At 40.6% G+C, this 19,424-nt stretch overlaps 1 protein-coding gene across 1 annotated transcript in view; it reads right to left on the bottom strand.

Annotated features, from left to right (window-relative positions):
* The window catches only part of NSF (N-ethylmaleimide sensitive factor, vesicle fusing ATPase), a 165,991-nt gene that overhangs the window by 6,487 nt on the left and 140,080 nt on the right, over positions 1-19,424 (bottom strand). Inside the window, 1 exon segment of the mRNA NM_001133578.1 lies at positions 995-1,129. Coding sequence (NP_001127050.1) covers positions 995-1,129 — 135 coding nt within the window.

Here is a 19,424-nt window from a genome sequence, read left to right as displayed (position 1 = left end):
ATTTCTAAACTTGTTAATAAAGTTCCTTTTACTTCTGTAGCTTTTTTTTTTTTTTTTTTTTGACATTTTTAAGGCTTTAATCATTGTTCCAACTTACTAAATGCAAGGAAATGTGCTAAAAGCCACTATGGTTAATTTTTCTATACAGTGATTACCTTACCCCTACACTACCACCCATTCAAGTTTCTGGTCCAAGTAATCTATATACATCACTCATGCTGGATATAGAGCAATTAATTCCTGGCAGTTTGTAGCTGCCTACATTGAGGAATGGGAAATTAACTCACTGTCATGTATATTCATCTTTCTCCTCTAATTCCTGAAAACAACTGGAGGTACAGGTTGAGTATCCCTAATCCAAAAGTCTGAAATCTAAAATGCTCCAAAATCAGAAACTTTTTGAATGCCAACATGACAGTCAAAGGAAATGCTCACTGAAGCATTTCAGATTTCCAGATTAGAGATGCTCAACCTAAATATAATGCAATATTCCAAAATCTGAAAAAATCTGAAATCTGAAACACTTCTGGTCCTAGGCATTTTTTGTTGTTGTTAGAGTTTTGCTCCCTCACCCAGACTGGAGTGCAGTGGCACAATCTTGGCTCACTGCAACCTCCACCTCCTGGGTTCAAGAGATTCTCCTGCTTTAGCCTCCTGAGTAGCTGGGACTACAGGTGCCCGCCACCATGCCCAGCTGATTTTTGTATTTTTAGTAGAGACAGGGTTTTGCCATGTTGGCCAGGCTGGTCTCGAACTCCTGACCTCAAGTGATCCACCCGCCCCAGCCTCCCAAAGTGCTGGGATTACAGGCATGAGCCACCGTGCCTGGCCTAGTCCCAGGCATTTTGGATAAGGTATACACAACCTGTAATATCCCCGGGTCCCATGTTCCAGATTAGCATAAAAACCAAACACCAGGTATAACGTGGTACTACTTATTTCAGCCTCAATTCCTTTCTTATAAACAGTGTGCAATCCATTGACTCATTTTTACCTCCAAAGCTTCCAACAGCTGCTCTCCTGTGGCAATGTTGGGCACGTGGATGGTGGTGCTGAAAGCGTTAAGCATTTCCATCTCCTGAAGGACATCTTTGCGGCTAGTGGTCCCAATGATAAGAAGCTTGCGGCCCTGATCATAGGGAGAAAATGTGTTAAAATGTACATAATAAGACTAATTAGGAAACTACAGTAAGCTTGAACACAATTTGCAAAAGCCATTTATTTAATCTTGCCGATGCAAATGATTAGGCAAAACAGAAGAAAACAATTCAGGATTTTCCTGAAAATCCTGAAAAAAGGTACCAACAACATGATTCAGAAAGTGGCAACATGTGAACAGCTCCTTCTCATTCACATCAATAAAACAATGGATTAGTAAATCAGGAAGATACACAAACCAAATGGAAAGATACTGACGTGTATGTATGTAATTCCTTCCTCAGAGCCAACATGGCACATGTATGGTGGGAATTGGGGAAAAAAAGATGAAATGAATAGAAAGTATGTGGCGCTGGCTTTACAAGGCTTTAGTACACTTTTTAGAAGGAGCAGGGTAATAAGAGTTTATATTTATGCAACAGTGAACTGTAAAAGGCATGGGCTAAAGTGCTTTCCATAACTGTCACATTTAATATTTTTCATTTTTACTTTTAACCCCAAAATATTAAAAAAAAAAAAAGTTTAAAAACTATGCCAGGCTTATGCTACCATTCTCAGTTCCCTTTCTTCAAAGGCAACCATTTTCAGTTCTCTTGGCTTTTCTTCTTATATTTACTTCCTTATCTTCAAATAATAATGTTACATTACTAGTTTTAGATTTTTGTTTTCAGCTTTAAATATGATTTACTAACTTCCTACCATGGAAGATGGGGATTTATTATTAATTTTGCACTACCTCCCTTCCCCCACCACATGCCCCTTTTTAAATCCTTCCAATACAGTTATTTCACAGTCTTTAGTTAAATCTATATTCAGTATTTATTATGTTTATACAAATGTGGTTTACAGGTAGGCCATGCAGAGTACTATTCAATTTCCTTTCTTGAACAACATTTTGTTTTACTGGAGTTAATTGCCTTTCTTCCCTTTGCTTAGTTTACCAGGTACTTGTCACAAGTTTGTCTCTAAACACAATCACAAGTGTCCTTTCAGTATGTTCAAACACATTACATAGTTTAAAGTTGTGTTCTTGAAGAAATTCCCCTCCAGGAGTCCTCTGTGTTCACAGTTCAATCTGAAGCGATGACTCTCTAGGCCTGGGGCACAGCTGTAGTTCTGGAGCTTTCCTCTCTCTTCTGTTAGATTCCCTGTATCCCAGCCTTCCTTTTCCTCATCTATTCCCTTGTCTGTGCTGCATCTACCCAAAAGCTTCCTCAGAAAGAGTGAGGGAGGTAAAATTTTAAAGACCTTGCATGTCTGGAAATACCTTTATTCTAGCCTTAATATTGTATCCTTTGTCTTAATAGTTTGGCTAGTTGTAAAAAATAAGGTTAGAGGCCAGGTGCGGTGGCTCATGCCTATAATTTCAGTGCTGTGGGAGGCCGAGGCAGGTGGATCACCTGAGGTTCAGGAGTTTGAGACCAGCCTGACCAACATGGTGAAACCCCATCTCTACTAAAAATACAAAATTAGCTGGGCATGGTGGCACGTGCCTGTAATCCCAGCTACTTGGGAGGCTGAGGTAGGAGAATGCTTGAACCCAAGAGTCAGAAGTTGCAGTAAGCCGAGCCGAGATCACGCCATTGCACTCCAGCCTGGGCAACAAGAGCGAAACTCCATCTCAAAAAAATAAATAAATAAATAAAAAGGTTAGAAATAATTTTTTTATCACAATTTTGAAGGCACTGAAGGCTAAAAGACAAATGCTATCTGATCTTTGATCTTTTGTTTCTAACCTTTTTAATACAAAACTTTCAGAATCTTTTCTTCATTCCTATGTTCTGCAATTTGAAAACTACATATCCTAAGATGGTTCTTTCTATACTCATTTTGCTGGCACTAGATTCCTTCTTTCTAAACTGGAAATTCCAATCATTCAGTTCTAGGAAATACATTTCCTTGAGATTTACTCCCATTCATTTTCTCTGTATCACCCACTGGGAATCTCTTAGTTGGATACTGATCCTCTAGGACTAATCTTCTAATTTTCTTATTTTTTTACTCTTAGTTTTTATTTCTCTTTCTAATACTTTTCAGGTTAGTATCAATTTTATCTTCCAACCTTTACACTAACTTATTTTTCAGTTCTAAGAGCTCTTCTTGTTTTCTGAATGTTTTCTTTTTTAACTGCATCCTGTGCAATTAAAATACAACATCTTGTTTTAGATCTCTGAGGCCGGTGGCTCATACCTGTAATCCCAGCACTTTGGGAGGCCGAGATGGACAGATCGCTTAAGCCCAGGAGTTTGAGACCTGTCTAGGTAACATGGCGAAACCTCATCTCGACAAAAATACCAAAATTAGCCGGGTGTGGTGGCAAATGCCTGTAGTCCTAGCTACTTGGGAGCCTGAGGTGAGAAGATCGCTTGAGCCAAGGAGTTTGAGGCTGGAGTGAGCCGAGATGGCACCACTGCACTCCTGCCTGGGTGACAAAGTGAGACTCTGTCTCAAAAAACAAACTTGTGAATATTACAGATTGCAAAAATGACGTTTTCTTCTGTTCCTTGTTTTGTCTGTTTCCTATGACTTGCCCCTTTTTCCAATTTGTTTTCTGGAGGCTTTCCTCAAGTGTCTGGTGATTGCTGGACAGCTATTCATATTTAAGAGCTAAACTATGAATGGAAATTCTGTGTCCGGGGGCTTCACTATAGGATGATCAGGTAAGACCTGGCTGATTATTGGGGGTCCCTCAAAGGTCAGTATGTGTAAATTTTTCCCAGAGAAGAATCTTCCAGTCTCCTTCCCAAAGACTATAAAGCCTCGTTGCCAGCATACTGGAGTCGACGGTAATGTTTCTGGGTATCTCGCCATTTAATAGGGATACCTCCACTTAATCCTCTTTGTAGTATGGCACCTCTCCAGATCAGTCTCTCAATTAATTTTCATTATAATCATGAAAATTCAGTACTACTACTATCCCCATTTTACTGATGAAGCTATTGAATCTCACAGATATAAGTCATTTGTGTTCAAGGCCAAATAACCAATACATGATGGAGCCAAGACTGGAAACCAGATCCAGACCCAAATCATGTACTGCCTGTCTTTACAAAGAAAAACACATTACTAAAAAAGTTTACTTGGAAAATGAAAGAGGAATAAGTTTTAAACTTATGTCACTAGATTTATAATACACACTCAGTCCATAGATATGTCTTCAGTAAAGACTGATCATTGAACCTATACACAGATCTTAGAAATTCAGAACATTAAAATAAATGGGCTATCGGGAAAAGATTTTAAGAAACCAAAACAATTTCAATTTGGGTTTGGTAAACATTGCACCACTACTGTCAATAAGACACGTTAGCCTTTCTCAATGTTACTCATTGTTTTTATCCACCTGCTGTGCCAAGAATGGGCAATGTACCACCATAAACCAATGCAGATCAAAGAAACAAAGTTGAGACCCTCTGGTACAATTAGCCATTAGCTTAACAGATGACTGTGCAAAGAATATGAGATAGAAGTACACCTGTGAGTATTTAGATTAAAGGGTACTCATTATTATTATTTGAGGAATCAACTAGGAAAAAATCAAATGCTTATCATCAGACATTTACCAAGTTCCTAGATGAATATGCAACAGACCTTCCACAGAAAGACAGATGCAAAATAGATAATTATAATACAATATGGAAAGGTGGAGGTATAACGCACAAGGATGTCAGGTAGAGGGAAGAAACACGTGGCAGAGAAAGCTTTTTCTGGAGGAGATGATACATGGGTTGAGTCTTAAGGAATGAGTAGGTTGATTAGGAAGATGAAGGGGAAGGACATTCTAAGCCAGAGGAACAGAAATACGTAAGTCCAAGGGCAAAAGAACAACAAAAGCTGGGGTGTTGCGGTAATTACAGTCGAGTAAAAACATACGTTTTTACTATAACAAAAAGTGGTGCTGTTATATTTAAAGTATTTTTTAATACTAAATTCTAATGGCAAACTTGGGAACATAGCCCTAAAGGCTAACAGATGCCAAAGGCCACACATGCTGATATGTCCTCAGTATGATTAAAGGTAACTGTTACTTCTCTTTTTTAGCTTTTTAATGTCCCATAGTCCATAATGCAAACCTCCTCATCTTGCTCGTCTCTCACAAAGGACAATGTTGGCCCTAGAAGAGTGGCACTGAGGAAGAAGCTTCTTACTCATTCCAGAAAGCCGGACTTTTAAAATCACTGCCAGTTTCCTCATGAGATATTCTCTTACATTAACAGTGACTATGCTCTTCAAAGTGTTGAAAGATTGGGAAATGTAGAGCAACTTATACTGGAGACGCTAATTTATGTTTTGCTTTCCTTCTTGTTTAACAAGACTCCAAACACTGCAAAGAGGTCATGACCCAGGCAAGTTCGGGTCTTGACTTGTAAAGCGTCATCTTTAAGAAAACATTGAAAACATTACCAAATTATTAAATTGTGCTGGGCCATTTTGCGTATCAATTAGTGGTAGTGCTCGTAAGGAAGCTTTCTCGTGAAAAACAGCCCTGAATGTATTAAAGTGATAAACGGCGTGGGGTTCGTCTGAAGGAAACGCTGCCAGCAGCATGAAATGGGGACGCAGCTTGAAAAATAAAAGCGGTGCTCAACCCAAGAGGGGACCTCCACCTTCCTAATGTGGCCACCAGTCTTAATGTCCACAGTGCCCAAACGTGCCCCTTGACGGAAAGCAAAAAAAAGCAGAGTGATAACCTATTTGGGAAAAAAGAAATTGCTCCCAGCATACTCTTTACTGAGATTTGCTAGTCCTGATGCTATAAAGAAAAAGCCTAAGTAAAATGACTATCTGCCAATCGGATTATGATAAACATTGTTCCAAGGTTAAATAAGTATTAGTTAACTAATTCTTAGTACCATAAGCAGCAACTCAGGTGAAAACATTTCCATGAAAAAGGCAGGGCTCAGTCAGGTGTTGATCCTTCAAAAAAAACACTTCTTTACATGATGAAGAATGAGCGAGTACTAAGCAGCATCTAAGCCTTTTGCCACACAAAGGACCAACCAGATAATCCACACCCTTTCATAGGTCTTGCCCATTGATTGGACCCAATAAACTGATTTGTAACAAAAGTTCATGTGGAAGAAAGCTTTTTTTTTCTTCCCTAAATAAAAATGCCACTAATATAATACTGCAGTGAAATGGAAGGGCTGATTTCAACCTATGAACAAAAGTAAAGTCAGTTATGCAGGAAAGAAAGGCCATTCTTTCCATATCATTCAATGCTGAGCAAGTGTAATACACCCTTGGTAAGAAGAATTAACTGTGAACAATTGAAAACCCTGAAATGGATTAAGAAGTGAGTTTAAAAGTGCAACTCAAAACTGCTATGTGCTGGGGGCATTAAACTTTATTTTCTGCTTATTAGAATCTGATGTTTTTGTAAATGAGAGTGAAATATTTCAGAATATTAAGCATTTGTAAATCTGGTAAGTAAAATATGAAATAGACATTAGCCAATTGGAGCATTAACAATAATTTACTCCTTTTAGGTACTTAATAGAATTATGAGATTTGGTTTGTGCCTTCAAATAAGTTACAATTTAGCTGGGAAAACCAAATAAATATTCAGGGAACACAACCAAGTAACACACTTGCAAATACAAACTAATCATGGCGGAGGGCACCCGGCATATGGGGACAGTTTCCTGGAGTGGGGTTATCTAGGAAGGTTATCTGTAGTACTGCAAAGACAATGACAACAAGTAGGCACTGGCAAGGCCCTTGAAAAGAAGGGACAGGTCCTGAATGCGCCTAAATCCTATGTGTGTGGTAGAAGCAGCTGAGCCAGAGCACCAAGGCTGAAAATGAAGTTGTTTGCAGACACGGGGAGGGAATAATCAGCAAAAGGCAGACTCGGGATGCTAAACTAAGGGAAATATTTAATATAAAAAGCAACAGGAAACCAGAGAAGGTTCTTGAGGAGGAAGACCTGTGATGGAGAAGAGGGTCCTGGCAGCCACAGGCAGGAGGTCTACCTCTTAGGGGCCTGTGAGGAGCTGCTGCCCCAAAGACAGGCCAGTTGTAAGAGTGAGCATCTCCAGGGACCATGCTGCACCTTTTAACCAGTGTCTTATGCATATGATGTCCTTTTTAAGGCAAGCCCAGGGCTGGCAGAAAGCAATGGTGAGGCAAGTCCCCTGATGGACAGGTAGCTTGGTGCAACAGAAGTAGAGGCCCCATCACTCACAGCTGTGTGATTTGGGGTAGATTATTTAACTTCTTAGAATCTGTCTCCTCCTCAACCGTAAATATGGGATGAGAAAATTCTACCTACTTATGAGAATGGAGTGTGAGGTGGAGATTGCTGAGGCGGGGTCTCTGTCATCACAGTCAGAACAGGCAAGAAGGAAAAGAAGCAAGCATCTGAACAGGTGGGCTTCAGAGGAACCTGAAGAACAGTCCTCTGCCTGTGGTGTCAGGAATCCACACGGTTAGGTCAGGTGGGTGAGGGGCGGGATGCCTGAAAATCCCTCTCTTCCCAAAAACAAACACAGGGCACTGGCAGCAAATGACACAGAGAGGCCAAGGTTGGCTCTGGGTTAGGGAAGATGAGAGCTCCCATCTTCAGCTTCACAAGGGTTACTGTGAGGCCCAGAAGAGTCCTGAAGCAAAAGGTCAGACACCCCCTCCGAAGGAGTCATGGCAGTGGGGTGACTCATGGAGAGTCAGAAGGACTCATGGCAGTGTGGGGCCTCAGGGAGAGGCAACAACTTCTGAGGAGGAAATCGGCTCAGAGCCAAGAGTGAGAAGCTTTCCTCGTAGAGGTCCTTTGGTCTATCACTTAACCTGGCTTCATTCTTGAAATAGGAATAATTTTTCATATTTTCTTAGCTTGTATTATTCAACAGAGACCCTTAGAAAAATTCTACCTTGCCATAGTGCTTCTCTGCATTTATCTTCAAGCCAGAATCTTGTTTCTAGCCTGTCAACTCCCCGATGGTAGAAACCACGTATCATCCATCTGTGCCCCTGCAGTACTCAGCATGGCATGCCTGGCACACAGGATTCCTCTGCCTGGAATGCTCTTCCCTTCCATAGCCACACAGGCCTTTCCCTCCAAGTCAAGGACCTGCCTGAATGTCAGCTTTTCCACAGGCCAACTCAATCCCCATGTACCTCCATTTAAAACTGCAACTCCCCAACCCTTATCCTGCCCTTTTCCTCCTCCAGTTTGGATTGCCTTTTACATACTATATACTTACTATATTTACTGTATTTCTTGCTAGTCCTCCTTCATCAGGACAGGACTTAAGTCGGTTTGGCTTTACTGATGTTTCCAGGGCTAGCATACTGCCTTGCACAAAGTGCAAAGTTAATAAATATGCATTGAATGAATGATAATCCCAGTATAGCTTTCAAGGGTAGCAGATCACTCCTTCATTATTACTTTCTGGTCCTAGAAAAATGCACATTATATTAAGTGTCCAAAAGGAAAATAACTATCATTTCAGAGTCTACATCTCTGAGCCCAAAGTGTTGATAGTAACAAATTTTAAAGAAAATAATCTAGAATGAGTGGCATGTATGCTTCGTGCCAAAGGCTGGCTTATCTCTTTTAATCAATTGATTAGCTATTGACTAGATAACACAGACTTCTCTAGCAGAGGAAAGATAAGATTCATTAGCTGTCATTAACCTAAGTTAGTGAGATAACAAGTACTATTGGCCAGTGCAGTGGCTCACACCTGTAATCTCAACACTTCAGGAGGTCGAGGCGGGTGGATCACGAGGTCAGGAGTTGGAGACTAGCCTGACCAACATGGTGAAACGCTGTCTCTACTAAATTAGCCAGGCATGGTGGCACATGCCTGTAATCCCAGCTACTAAGGAGGCTGAGGCAGGAGAACGCTTGAACCTGGGAGGCGGAGGTTGCAGTGAGCCGAGATGGCGCCACTGCACTCCAGCCTGGGCAACAAGAGCAAAACTTCGTCTCAAAACAACAACAACAACCAAAACCAAAACCAAGTACTATTAACATCTCCTACAACTCTTGATTTCGCCAAACCAAGTGAAAAGATCGACTACCATTAAAAGCAACCAGAGACAGTGAAGGGAGAGGAATGGGGCCTCTTTGCATGCATTTCTGATTTCTCTTGTTTAAATGCCTGTAACTTTTTCTTTTCTTTTTTTTTTGCAGTTAAATGTTTAAGCTGAATACCAAAGGAAGGATGTTTCAAATAAATCATGCCACAAGTAGGCAGGCAGCTATACTTAAACTCTCCATTAGATTTTACCCTGAAGCAAATTCTTAGTCTACTTCTTTGTAACCATCCTCATGGTGCTGCAGGCAGGACAGAAGACAATAAGGGGGGGAATTCATGATACAGATTGAATATGAAAGGAGAAACTCAACCCTTAATAATTTAAAATACTATAGGCAAAAGCAGACTTCATGATATTAAAGGATATTTAATTCCAATTTGTGAAAAAGATACTGAATCATCAGATTTTACATTGGGAGCAGCTCTTAAAGATTACCTCATTCCCCCAAACCCCCTCATTCTCTGTCTCATTTTGCAGATGAGAAACCTGGGGTGAGAGGTAAAGTGATCTGTCTGAGGCTCTCATGTCCAGTGAGGGAGCTGAAACTACAGTTCAGGCCTCATTGCTATTTTCACTATGCTTTGGGGTCCACTGTTTTTATTTGTGTAATTTTAAACTAGATTTGGGGTCCACTCTTGCCAAGCCCCATATCAGCAATGGCTGATCTCTTAATTTGAGTTAGGGAGATTTATTATCTAGAAATAATGACCTCTGTGCTCTTAGGAGAAAAGGTTAAATAAATTAAGAAGATACTGAGGCGGGCAGATCACCTACGGTCAGGATTTCAAGACCAGCCTGGCCAACATGGTAAAACCCCATCTCTACTAAAAATACAAAAATTAGCTGGGCGTGGTGGTGCATGCCTGTAATTCAAGCTACTTGTGGGGCTGAGGTAGGAGAATCACTTGAACCCAGGAGGCGGAGGTTGCAGCGAGCTGAAATCGTGCCATTGCACTCCAGCCCAGGCAACAAGAGCAAAACTTGGTGTCCAAAAAAAAAAAAAAAAGATAAAGTTGCACTGACCATGCCATAGTATTCTTAATACCTTAAAGGAAGGGTTCTGTGCATGCTCTCTCATTAGAAACTTAACTAAGATGACCACACATTAACCAGCAAATCCAAACTCCCCACTCTTATATCCATAGTAGATTTTCCCTACCTATCTCAGCTTTTAGCTTGATATATCCTAAATTGACCTCTGTGTTCTAATCAGGTCAATATTCTCCTTTCTAATTTAATTTTTACCTCTGTGATTTTTATCCATAGCATTTCTGTTTATTAAAATGCTTTCTCCAGTTTTCTGCCAATTTGCAATTGTCTCTTATGTTCACAATGTTTCAAAATTTGCCTTCTCACCATACCCTGCCCTCATTTAACCCTACAGAGCCCACTTTGCTCCTTTAGGCCCCGACCTTCCAGAACATGAATTCACTATGTCCAGTAATAATGCCTTCCTTACCTGGAGGACAATCTGCTAAACAATTTCAACTACCCAGAGCACAGCCAAGAACCAGAAATAAGCAAAAATCCTCTCACTCCTAGTACTGAAAAAACAACGTGAGGTTCAAGTAACTTTAAAACTGACAGGCAAGGACAACTTACCCACTAGACACAGTGCCCAGGGCCTATGAAACTTTGAGGGACCCATGAAAGTACTATTCTAATTTCTTTTAAAATCAGGCCAGGCCTGTAATCCCAGCACTTTGGGAGGCTGAGGAGGGCGGATCACTTGAGGCCAGGAGTTTGAGACCAGTCTGGCCAGTATGGTGAAACCTCATCTCTGCTAAAAATACAAAAAATTATCTGGGTGTGGTGGTGTGCACCTGTAGTCCCAGCTACTTGGGAGGCTGAGGCATGAGAACTGCTTGAACCCGGGAGGCAGAGGTTGCAGTGAGTTGAGATCACGCCACTGCACTCCAGGAAAAAAAATATCAGAAAAAAAGAACTTTTTGGTGGAAGAAAATATTAACATAGTAATATATTCAGCTTTGTACCAACAGGTGGAAAATGTAATTTTTTTTCTTAGTAGAGGAAGGGGCCCACAGGAGTCAAAATGGGGCCCTGCTCTCTGGAAGGCCTCTCCAGCTCTCACTGCAGCCCAGTTTTACGTTTTTGTGTTTTTTTCGAGACAAGGTCTCACTCTGGTTGCCCAGGCTGGAGTGCAGTGGCATGATCTCCACTCACTGCAGCCTCGACCTCCTGGGCTCAGGTGATTCTCCCACTTCAGCCTCCCAAGTAGCTGGGATTACAGGTGTGCACCACCATGCCTGGCTTTTTTTTTTTTTTTTTTTTTTTTGAGACAGAGTCTTGCTCTGTTGCCCAGGCTGGAGTGCAGTGGCGTGATCTCGGCTCACTGCAACCTCCACCTCCCGGGTTCAAGTGATTCTCCCACCTCAGCCTCCTGAGTAGCTGGGACTACAGGCGCCTGTCACCACACCTGGCTAATTTTTGTATTTTTAGTAGAGGCAGGGTTTCACCATATTGGCCAGGCTGGTCTAGAAGTCCTGGACTCAAGTGATCCACCTACCTTGGCCTCCCAAAGTGCTGGGATTACAGGTGTGAGCCACCGTGCCCGGCCTTTTTTGTATTTTTAGTAGAGATGGGGTTTCGCCATATTGCCCAGGCTGGTCTAGAAGTCCTGGACTCAAGCGATCCTCCTGCCTTGGCCTCCCAAAGTGCTGGGATTATAGGCATGAGCCACTGCGCCCGACCACAGCTTAGTTCTCTTACTGTATGAACAGCTCATGAATCCTGGTGGTTGCCTGCCTTAATTTATAGCAGATGAAAGCAGCACACTGGAAAAAGGAGTCATCAGAGGCAGGCCAGCTGACACAACTCACTTGGATTCTGCAAGTAACAGCTGATAGCAAAACCACTAAAAAAAGAAAAGGTACAAAAAACTCAACAAACAGGGCACACTGTATCTACCTAACAGGCACCAGGACAGAATCCTGTATATTCCAACAGTTCCTGCTGAGTCCCACTCATGAAAATACTGACCCATCAATTATGGTTTGTTATGATGGTCCTTATTCATTAACATACAGTTTATTATACTTTGCTTCAGACACTAAGAATGTATGTAGCAATTTTTTTCCTCTTAAAAAAGGCTAAAGTATAATAATTGATATTTAAAGAGGTTAAGCTTCAGTCATTTAGGAAAAAATGAAGCCTATAATTTCTTATGAATTCCTATTCTTCCCTCCAGTGAAACTATGCCATATGAAGCCTAAGATAAGTACACAGAACATATCCTCAAATTCTCAAGTATCATTTTGTACGTTAATTAAAAAAACTTAGGCTGGGTGTAGTGGCTCACACCTGTAATCCCAGCACTCTGGGAAGCTGAGGTGGGTGGACTGCTTGAGCCCAGGAGTTTGAGACCAGCCTGGGTAACACGGCAAAACCCTGTCTATACAAAAAATTTAAAGATTAGTCAGGTGTGGTGGTGTGCACCTGTTGATCCAGCTACTCCAGGGGCTGAGGCGGGAGGATCAATTGAGCCCAGGAGGTAAAGGCTGCAGCGATTGAGACTGCGTCACTGCACTCCACCCTGGGCAACACAGCAAGACCCTATCTCTAATAATAATAATAATAATAATAATATGCTAATTTTGGCATAGGTAAATCCTTCACCTTCTCTCTCCATTGCTGCAGCGCTTGTATTCCTTAGCATGGCACAATGGCCCTGACTAAATCTCCCTTTTACTCATCTTTCAAGACCAGGATCAAGAACTACTATTTGTGAATGATTTGCATATCTTCTCAGGTAAAATGGACCCCACTTTCCTTTATGTTCCACTGGAACCACGTAACATATAAAACCTAACTATATGCATCATGTTTTCACATCTTTCTCCCACCCTGGATTGTGACAGGGACACCAGTTAGCTTCTGCATGGATCAGAGAACACACACACACACACACACCCATAGGTGAACAAATTAGAAAAAAGCAATCATCTGGGTGAGTGCGGCCACCCTTGCTTCCTTCCCCAAGCCCCAGCACCTCGTATGAGCTAAAAGGCACCCTCTTCCTCTTGTTCAGTGCTAGGGTTGCTAGAGAAAGACCTGAGTATAAGTCTGACCAAAATATGGGATATGCTGATGCTAAAAAATTATGTGATGTTTTTCTGAAATTTAAATTTAACTAAGTATCCTATATTCCTATCTGCTAAATCTGGTAACCTTACTCAGGGCAGATTCAGTCCCAAACCAGGGTGGACTCCCTGGTGGGCAGCATGTGGGCTGGATGTTAACCTTCATTTGCTACTTGTCCTGTGCCCACCTTGTGCACAAACTTCACAATTGAACAGTGTTCTTGGACTGTGAGCCGTCTGAGGGCACGTACAATGTCTTATTCATCTTTCTATCTCTATACTGAGAAGGATTTCTTAAATGTACATCCTGATAAAAGCAGATGTTCCTTAAAGAAATGTTTTAAACTTCTATGTCAAAAGACATATTTCTGGTGAAAAAGAAACTTCTGATCTCCTTTCAATGAAGCTTAAGACAACCATTACCATCTACCTTGGTCAACTTTAGTCACACTGGCATTCAACCATGGTAAGTTTAGATGGGAAGCACAGCACTGAGCCAAGTGCCAGGTGGGTTTCCCAGGACAACCGTGAGAGTTAGGAGGCACTTGCACACTTTTACTCCAAAACCCACAGCATATTTCAGATATTCAATTAAATCTTCAGTCATAAAAAGAACAAGGTTAAAAATATATTATACATAGACAAGCTTAGATACAAAGGTAGTCTCATTTAACCCTAGTGGTTAACAGCAAATTAGTACCAAAGCAATGGAATTAAGGAATTTTGACAGTTATACTGCTAAGTTAAAAATAATTGTATACACATTTTTTATTTTTTCCTGATTATCAAAGTAACATGTGCTTATTGTAGAAAATCTGTAAAGTACAGGAAACAATAAAGCAAAATAAAAAATAAATCACCTATAATCCTACCATCCAAGATTAACAGGGTAAGGAGTAGAGGGAGGGCCAGGGCTTCTGGCCATTGTGAGATCCCCAAGGACACAGGAAATCTCCAAAGATCTGCATTCTTGTTTCTGGGACAGAAAGGTAGGAAAGAAACTGTGAAGCACCACTTTGTTGCACCATTAGTTAGGAGAAAAGCGGAACTTCGGCCACAAGCAACAGGTGGTGGTAGGGAAAGGAAGCAGGTGGGCCAGTCCCTGGAGGCTGAGGACAAGTATGACCTGGTGGTGGCCTACTGATCTTGGCAATTCCTGTCTCCACTTCCTACTTCTTTCTACAACAGGAATCCCTAGTCCCCAGACCACAGTATTTGTCTTAGGATGTAGGAAACGTCTAAATTTCAGTGAGTGAGAGATGGGGAAGCAGGTTTCTTTTCCCAGTACTGCAAATGAGGGAAGTTGGGTTCGGGCATTCCAAAGCGGGAGCTCTGAACTCACTTCCTATGGAAACTTCCTCTATATAGCAGTTATTATACGTTCTTCAGTTTTTCTATCTTACAAGCTGAAAAGGTTCTGTGGACTATCCAAAGGCAATTCTTTTTTTGAGACAGAGTCTCACTCCATCCATCCAGGATGGAGTGCAGTGGTACAATCTCAGCTCACTGCAAACTCCGCCTCCCGGGTTCAAGCAATTCTCCTGCCTCAGCTTCCCGAGTAGCTGGGATTACAGGTGCACACCACCATGTCCAGCTAATTTTTGTATTTTTAGTAGAGATCGGGTTTCACTATGTTGGCCAGGCTGGTTTCGAACTCTTGACCTCAAATGATCCACCCGTCTCAGCCTCCCAAAGTGCTGGGATTACAGGCATGAGCCACTGCGCCTGGACAGCTCACGTAGTCCACTAGTTTACAAAGGGCTTCACTACATATTATCTTAGTTGACCCTCAACAGAGTAGGTAACACATGAGGAATTATCTCTATTTTACAGATGAAGAAATAGACACCAAGAAATTAAGGGACGTTCAAGGCTATAATGCCAGATGATATCTGAGCTAAGACACAGGTTTCGTTTTTTTTTTTTTTTTTTAAAACCTCAAGTTCAATACAAAGAGTAAGTTCTACAGAAAGGGTGCTCTTAACTAGAGTCATGGCACCCATGGAATACTATGATGCTATAATCCACACCTTTCAGAAGCTAATGTAATGCCACAGTAACTTATTTAAGGCAACGGAGCTGGAAGAATACATTCTAGCAATGAAAAAATATTTCATCTCAACACTATTAGCATTTCTCTGATGACTAAAATTTAGATATTTAATTTTGAGTTATCAGAAAATGGCATATATATCTTATAATTTATTCTGGCATTAATATCTACTATAGATGTGCTCTACCAAAACCAAAACAAAACCCTATTTTGAAAATTTGATTTTACTCAGCAGATATCTGTAGCAATGTTTTATAAAATAATTTACTTCACTGTTTTTTGTTGTTGTTTTGTTTTGTTTTTAGAGACAGAGTCTTGCTCTATCACCCAGGCCAGAGTGCGGTGGTGGGAATCGGCTTACTGCGGTCTTGAACTAATGGGCTCAAGTGATCCTCCTGCCTCAGCCTCCCGAATAGCTGGGTCTACGGATGCTCACCACCAAATTCGACTAACTTTTTTTTGTAAAGACCGGTCTCACTATGTTGCCTAGGCTGGTCTCGAACTCCTGGCCTTAAGCAATCTTCCTGCCTTGGCCTCCCAAAGTGCTAGGATTACAGGCATGAGCCACAATGTCTGGCCTATTTCACTGTTTTTGATACATTTGAAATTAATCTACATATATATGTACTATATATATATGTTCTTTAATACCGTATATCTGTGTAGTCCACAGGTTTACAAAGGGCTTCACTAGGCATTATCTTAGTTGATCACTATACATTCACTATACATTATCTTTCTGTCCAGGAAACAAGAACACAGATCTTTGGAGATTTCCTTTCGTCCTCAGAGATATGTATATATACACATACACATGTTCAATCTACAAAGGACTTTCCAAGAAAATCTACTATACTAAGCAAAGTATACCTAAAGAGAATATTATAAATACAGTAGCTATCTAATGTCACTGACTTAATAAGCAGGCCACTAAACTGTCAAGCATCATTTTTTTTTTAAATAAAAGAAATAAAGCCCAATGCAAAAGTCACCACATCAGTGGATTAAAATTAATGTGTCTGGCAAAATGACTAAGCCTCTTTCCTAAAGTGGTTATATATCTTATTGAGTCATATCATAGTCATTAGCCAGAGTTAATTTTGAACAAATAGATGGAGAGATACTCATGTTTAGGCCTGCATGATTTGGAGTCTCTTCCATTATCTGCTTATTTCACTAAAGCAACCCAAAGCCTAAAGAGTTGCTTAATATTATCAAGGTACCAAGATGTCCTAATAACCATATCTGAAGTAAGACTGCTAAGATGTTATGTAAAGACTACATGAAAGCAATATTGTCTAGAGACTGCTGATGTTAAAAACAAAACTCATGCAGAAACAAGTGTGTCTACCCAAGTCCCCATCCTGAGAATGCTGACAGTTTCTTATTGGTTCACACCTTAGGTCCTCCAAGCTTTAAGCTGTATTTCTCTCTTATTAGGTAATATTCCTAGGTGTCAGAGCAGCGAGGAAGTTACTATTCTCAACATCATCATAAAATTTAGCCAGAACACTAATAACTGTTAGGTCTGAGTTCTACATCAGTAATACTGCTATGACGTTGGAGTGGTAATTCTTCTTTTGTAAAAGTTTAAAGTTTCCAAAGAGTTTTCCAATTGTTGAGCTTCAAGTGAGTTATACCTGGACTAAGATATCAATTCCTGCCAGCTGTTGGGAAGGCTAGAGCCCTGGCCAGTTGTGAGTGGCCTCATCCACTTACCCAAGTGTATCATCAGATGTTATCATTTTGTATGCACCATGATCTAAAAAGGTTGGGAAGCACTGAACTGAGGAAGGATTGCTCCTCCATAAATTACAAGGCTACCCTGTTACATACAGATGAGGTTTTCCAGTTTGATGCACAAAAGTGTCAAATAAACCCAGCATTAAACAGTGAGGTTAATAGGCTTAACTACTCTCACACTTGTTGAGGAAACTGGGAAATCATGTCATTTTACAGCCCAAGGAGTTCCTTTTCACTCTGTCTCTCAAAAAGAAAAAAAAAAGGTGGCAGAAGAGATCTATGAGGAAAAATCAAGCCACTGGTCCTGCAGGCTGCAGGAAGAGTTACCTGGCCTTACCACTCACTACTGCTTCCTCCTTGACATTAAGACCAAGGCTTTCATCCTCCTGATCTTGAAAAGCACATTCCCCTCAACCTCCATAAATCTGCAAAACTTGAAAAGAGCCCCAGTGTCATCAAGTAAAAGAGATGGCGTTAGGAATCTCACTGGAAGGAGGGGTGTCTTCAAGCCTCTCACTGCTAAGCCGGACATTTCCTAACACTGGACAAATTGTACGTCCAGCTCAGGGAGGGTGAACTGCAGTGGTCTTTTACCCTCCAAGCCAATTGTTAGCTTTTCACAGGAATCAGCAGGGAAGCACATGTGAAACCTCTGTGTGACAGTGAGCACCCCCATGCCTTGTGTGACTCTGCATGTAGATGAAGCAGGCTGGGAGCTTTCTTAGCTGCTGCTGCTGAGTTCTCAGAGAAGCCCTTTTCTCCGGCTTGGCTCCCTGCTGGGACAGCCCTTTTCAATTTTTCTATCCCCTCTCGATCTCTTCTCCTGCAGAACACAGGGAAACTTGATTGAAATAAAGACCTAGGGAACATGTTTTATTTTCTCCTGTTCAATCCATTTTAGAAAAGCTTTTAATTGGTTTTAAAAAGATGCTAAACAAAATGTGATGATGTTTTTCAGTCTTCATGAACTGCAGATACCACTTTTTATACTTTCAAAGGGCTAATAAATCAATCATGAAATTAACTCTGCAGCTAAATTTAAAGCAAATCCACTGAATACCAGGTTCATTAAAAATCTATGCATTTACTTAGAAAAATTTAAAATTCAAAGAAAATTATCCTAGTAACTGAAATCTGACTTGAATTTTTAGTTCTACACTGAAAATCCAAGACCAAGGCAATCACAAAGGGAAAAAAGGAGGGCTTGGGAACCAGTTTTAATAAGCCAATTTACAAGAAGGGAGGGGGTGGTGGGGGAGGGGTGGAAGGAGAAAAGAGAATATCTGGATACATAACAACATAGTGCCCCTGAAGGGATTCTTTTATTTGAGCATGTGCACACATGCACACACAATTTTTCTGTGTGAAAGCTGGAAATACAACAAATGCAAAATTGAGGATTCTGTGACTGATATGATTACTGTATTGTATATAAGTATAGTTCCTCCTTTTAAAGAAAAATGCTCACAACTTTTGTTTTCTTACCAGTAATGAATATTTTTCTATCACTCTATGCATTTCTACAATATTTAGCTGAATATACCTTTAATATTTAATTAAAAACATCTGAAAAAACTATATGCTAATGGTTTGACAAAGTGAATGCTTCCATTTTACAATGACTAATATTCTTAACACTTGGATCAGCCTGAAAATTTCCCCTTATTTTCTTGAGAGAATATAAACATTTTAAAAAGCAAGGTGGTATGACAAAGCACATTTTTATTTTGTTAAATACATGCCAACTAGAAATACTACAAATATTAATTTATCCTGTCACTGATTCATGTATACTGCAGGTAATCTGGCAGTCCAGGTCAGAGTCACCAAATTCAGATTAATGACCAGATGGTATTCCCTTCAGAGAGAACCCCTGCCATTTCCAATCACTAAGGCAACCACATCTCTTACTTCTTACATATTTCTATATTCTTCCTCTTCAGTCCTTAGATAAATTCATTCCATGTTCTTTTTAAATGATCCAATTCCTCTTTCTCCCAAGCTGGGCCATGTACCTTGGATGCTTATCCCTCACTTCTAACTCTATGTCTCCTTTCATCATTTAATAGCTTCTAAACCACTTCTAAAAAATGTAATCGCTTGAGATATGGTTCACAGAGCACACAGTTTACCCATTTAAAGTGGACAATTCAGTATTTTAGTATATTCACAGATATACACAACACCATCAAAATCAATTTTAGAGCATTTCTATCACTCCAAAAAGAAACCCCATACCCATTAGCAGTGACCTCTCATTCTTCTCATTCTCCCCTCCCAGCCCTAGGCCATCCCAAATATACTTTCTGTCTTTATAGATCTGCCAG

Source organism: Pongo abelii, chromosome 19 (genome assembly GCF_028885655.2).
Source record: "Pongo abelii isolate AG06213 chromosome 19, NHGRI_mPonAbe1-v2.0_pri, whole genome shotgun sequence".
Classification (NCBI taxonomy): domain Eukaryota; kingdom Metazoa; phylum Chordata; class Mammalia; order Primates; family Hominidae; genus Pongo; species Pongo abelii.
This window is presented reverse-complemented; position numbering and strand designations above follow the sequence as displayed.